We start from the raw sequence: 3,943 nt of genomic DNA, 5'->3' as shown, positions 1-3,943 counted from the left end.
GGCAGGCACCCAACTTGTGTATTTAATAGTATTAGTTTGAGTGGTTATATTCTCCTAACATCCCAAATTTAAAGGCAACACAGTTTTGCCAAGATCAGCCAGGCTCCTTATTCAGTCCTTAGGGCATTATAAATTCATCAGGGGTGCTGATAAAATTGCAGATGCTTCCATCTCAAGGAAGAAGCCGGAAGCTCGAGACGCAGGTAGGGATGACGTAAGTGCCTGTATGTCTTACAACCACAGAGGTTAATTCCTATGTGAGTCCAGGTGTGCTCTCATTTCTGTCATAATTGGAGCCTGAACTCATCCCAAGGTACCTGGTAATGTCTTCCATTTTCCTGTGCTGATTCCAGATCCTCACACACCTATTTTAACATTGTATCCATCCTACTCCAAATGAGCACATGATTAGAGACCACTAGTCAAGAGATCTCACACATTACAATGAAAACATTTTAAAATTAGGAACACAGGACAAAGATAGAAAACAAACATTCCGCCATTATTGAGTTATTCAAGAACATAACCATGAAATTCTTCATTATTCTGTAAAGTTCAAAGAGAAGTAGATAGTTCTGTTATATTTACTACTTGTATTACTGCTTCCTGGAGCTGCAGTAAACACAATTTCTACCTTCATCCTTCCTTATTTTGTGACTAGCATGGCCATACTGCCCCAGCAATTGGGTCTTTTTTTTTTTAGATGGAAGTTTTATAATTATATTTATGTACAGAAAACTCAGCAGTACATTTAACCCAGTTTAGTGGCGAGTTCTTTGGCCTTTGCCTTTTCCAGCTTGGCAATTCGAGCCACAGATTTAGTACCCAGGACGTTGCCTCCCCAGTGGTGGTGGATCTCATCATATCTGTCGTTGTAATTGGTCCTAATAGCTTCCACCAGCTTGGCCAGAGCACCCTTGTCTTCCGAGTTAACCTGTGTGAAGGCAACAGTGGTGCACGTCTTCCTTTGGACCAGCCATCCCAGCCTGGCCTTTCCCTTGATGATGCAGTAGGGGACCCCCATCTTGCGACACAGGGCAGGCAGGAAGACCACCAGCTCAATGGGGTCTACGTCGTGGGCAATCACCACCAGCTGAGCCTTCTTGTTCTCTACCAAAGTGGTGACTGTATTGACGCCCGCTTGAAGGACAGGTGGTCTCTTAGTTGGGACATCCCCTTTGCCGGCAGCTTTCTTCTCAGCACGGGCCAGCAGCCTCTGCTTCTTTTCCTGCTTGGTCTCTGGCCTGTACTTGTGGGCAAGTTTAAGCAACTGGGTAGCTGTTTGCCGGTCCAGGGCCTGGGTGAACTGGTTAATGGCAGGAGGAACTTTGAGGCGCTTATAGAGGATGGCCCTCTGCCGCTGCAGCCTGATGTAGCGGGGCCATTTGACGAAGTGTGTGAGATCTCTCTTGGGCTGGATGTCCTGCCCAATGCCGAAGTTCTTAGGCCTCTTCTCAAACAAAGGATTCACCACCTTCTTCGCCTCCTGCTTCTTCACGACGGCGGGGGCCGGGGCCACCTTCTTCCCCTTGGCCTTCTTTCCCTTGAGCATCTTGCCGGGCTGGAGGAGAGAGAAAGCACAATTGGGTCTTTCTGAAGTGCTACATTGTTCATTGTTTAGGAGCCTCTAAGACTGCATATCTCTAATCCTTTCTGCCCCAAGTGGGCGGCCCACTTCAAATGGCTTAATTAAGAAAAAAAATTCCTCACAGGTGTGCCCAGCTATTTGACTTTTAGTTAATTCCAGGCATGGTCAAGTTGACAGCCATGACTATCCATCACAGAAGGTGACTACATGGGACGTACAGCCTACATTTATTTGTAATGCTTGTATCTGGTACACAGCACAGTCTCTAGAATAGAGTGGAACAGATATATAATGAATTGAGCTGAATACTCAAAACATGTTCTGCTCAAGGACTCAATGAAAACTCTGGGTTTTGTCTTAACATTCTCCAAAAGTTTCTGAGAAAGGTCTGGTGTTCAGTGTGGCACTACTGGAAGATGGTGAGACCTGGTGGAGAGTGTTGAGTGATTGTGGGTACTCCCTTAGAGGGGATACTGGGGAAAAATATTCACACGATGATCTCATTAGATGATGAAAAACTCTTTGACAAAAGAGTTGTATCTGTCACGTGTGTCGTTTTTTGTCACACATGTGGTTTTGTCATGCGTGTCATATCTGGCACATGTGCCATATCCAGCACGTTTGCCGTTTCTACCGCACGTGTCACTACCGGCATGTGTGCCACTTTTGCCACGAGTGTCGTTTTTGTCACATGTTTCGTATCTGATATAAATTTATATCTGATATAGATATAAATTACTAGACTAATAACAATTATACTTAAAAATGCATTCATCCCAACTAAATTGTCTATCTCTTCTGGCATTCCATATATAGCAGAGAAGTGAAGACTTTTAATCACCTGCATAGTAATATTACCTGCCATTGGCATAGAAATGGTTTAAAAATTGTAAACATTTTTATTTATTTATTAATCAGTCTAAATTTAAAGTTATCAAATAATTTAACTCCATATAGTTCTCAGAAGATCATCATAGGTATGATGATCTTGATTGAGCAGCAGGTAGAGTCACTGTTCTGGTAGCTGGTGTGTATGAGAATTTTAGGATATATAGTGATGTTTGCAGGTGTCACGGTTGTTGCACTAAAGCAGGTCCTAGTGCAGGACCTGAATGCCTATGAGACCTAGCAGAGCTGAAAGTAACTACACCTAACAAATCTGATTAGTTAGAGGCATTGTGGGGGTAGAGCAGAACCTGACTGGGGAGCATGCTGAGCAAAAGCAGTCAGGCACGCAGAGCAACCTGGAAGCACTCCCATGAGCAGGTACACGAGACTAGATTGCCCATGGGAAATGCTTGCACTGAAAGTAACTACACCTAACAAATCTGATTAGTTAGAGGCATTGTGGGGGTAGAGCAGAACCTGACTGGGGAGCATGCTGAGCAAAAGCAGTCAGGCACGCAGAGCAACCTGGAAGCACTCCCATGAGCAGGTACACGAGACTAGATTGCCCATGGGAAATGCTTGCACCAGGGTGGGCACAGGCCAGTCTGCCACAGGCACCACTTTCTCTTTCTATTTTGTTTTTATTTTATTTTACTCTTCATCCACTGTTCTCCCTTCCTCCTACTCCTCCTTCCCACCCTCATCCACTTCTGTCAATTGGTAAGGGCTCCCATGTGAAGTCAACAAAGTCTGACACATTAAGTTGTGGCAGAACCAACCCCCATCCCCCATATTAAGGCTGAGCACGGCCTGCCACCGTAGGAAATGGGCTCCAATAAGCTAGCTCATGCACCAGGGATAGATCCTGGTCCTCCTGCCAGGGGTCTCAGAGATAGTGCAAGTATTGCGGAACACCACACCGGTCTGTGCTCTAGGCACCACTGTACAGTTCGTGAAGCGGGCAAGGGGCTGGAGATTGAAACACACAAAGATGCACAGACAGAGAGAGACAGGTCATCCTTGATGCCAGAATGCCCCAAGAATGCCCCCTTTATTGTGTTCAAGGGCAGCTTATATAGGGATAGCCACGCCCCAGCCAAACCCACCAGAAATCACTTTTCCTGCCATCAGGAACTCCCGAGGTCTCCTGTTCAGAGCAGCTGTAGGCATTCAGATAAGGGGAAAATGAGTTGTTTCAGGAACTGGGGGTTCACAGCTCCCAATACTCCCTCATGATCTTTCCCTCCCTTGCTCATATATTACCTCCCCCCTCTCTTCAATGGGATTTCTGGAACTTGGCGTGGTTGTTGGTTGTGGATCTCTGCATCTTGTTCTGTTAGTTGCTGGATGAAGACTCTATGATGTTAGTTGTGGTATTCACCCATCTGATTAGAGGGAAAGTTCGGTTCAGGCACTCTCCCCACTCTTGATAGGACTCTTATTGGGGTGTTTTTAATCATAATAGGA

The 3,943-nt window shown here is 45.5% G+C and overlaps 1 protein-coding gene across 1 annotated transcript; it reads right to left on the bottom strand.

Annotated features, from left to right (window-relative positions):
- Positions 1-707: 707 nt before the first annotated feature.
- Positions 708-1,567, bottom strand: LOC130881620 (60S ribosomal protein L7a-like). The gene has a single exon (XM_057781272.1). The coding sequence runs from the start codon at positions 1,550-1,552 to the stop codon at positions 752-754; it is 801 nt and encodes a 266-aa protein (XP_057637255.1). The 5' UTR covers positions 1,553-1,567; the 3' UTR covers positions 708-751.
- Positions 1,568-3,943: the final 2,376 nt, after the last annotated feature.

This window comes from Chionomys nivalis, chromosome 9 (genome assembly GCF_950005125.1).
Source record: "Chionomys nivalis chromosome 9, mChiNiv1.1, whole genome shotgun sequence".
NCBI classification, from domain to species: domain Eukaryota; kingdom Metazoa; phylum Chordata; class Mammalia; order Rodentia; family Cricetidae; genus Chionomys; species Chionomys nivalis.
This window is presented reverse-complemented; position numbering and strand designations above follow the sequence as displayed.

Excerpts from the sequence above, each read along its gene's own strand:
- LOC130881620 (XM_057781272.1), bottom strand. The coding sequence starts at position 1,552 with ATGCTCAAGGGAAAGAAGGCCAAGGGGAAGAAGGTGGCCCCGGCCCCC.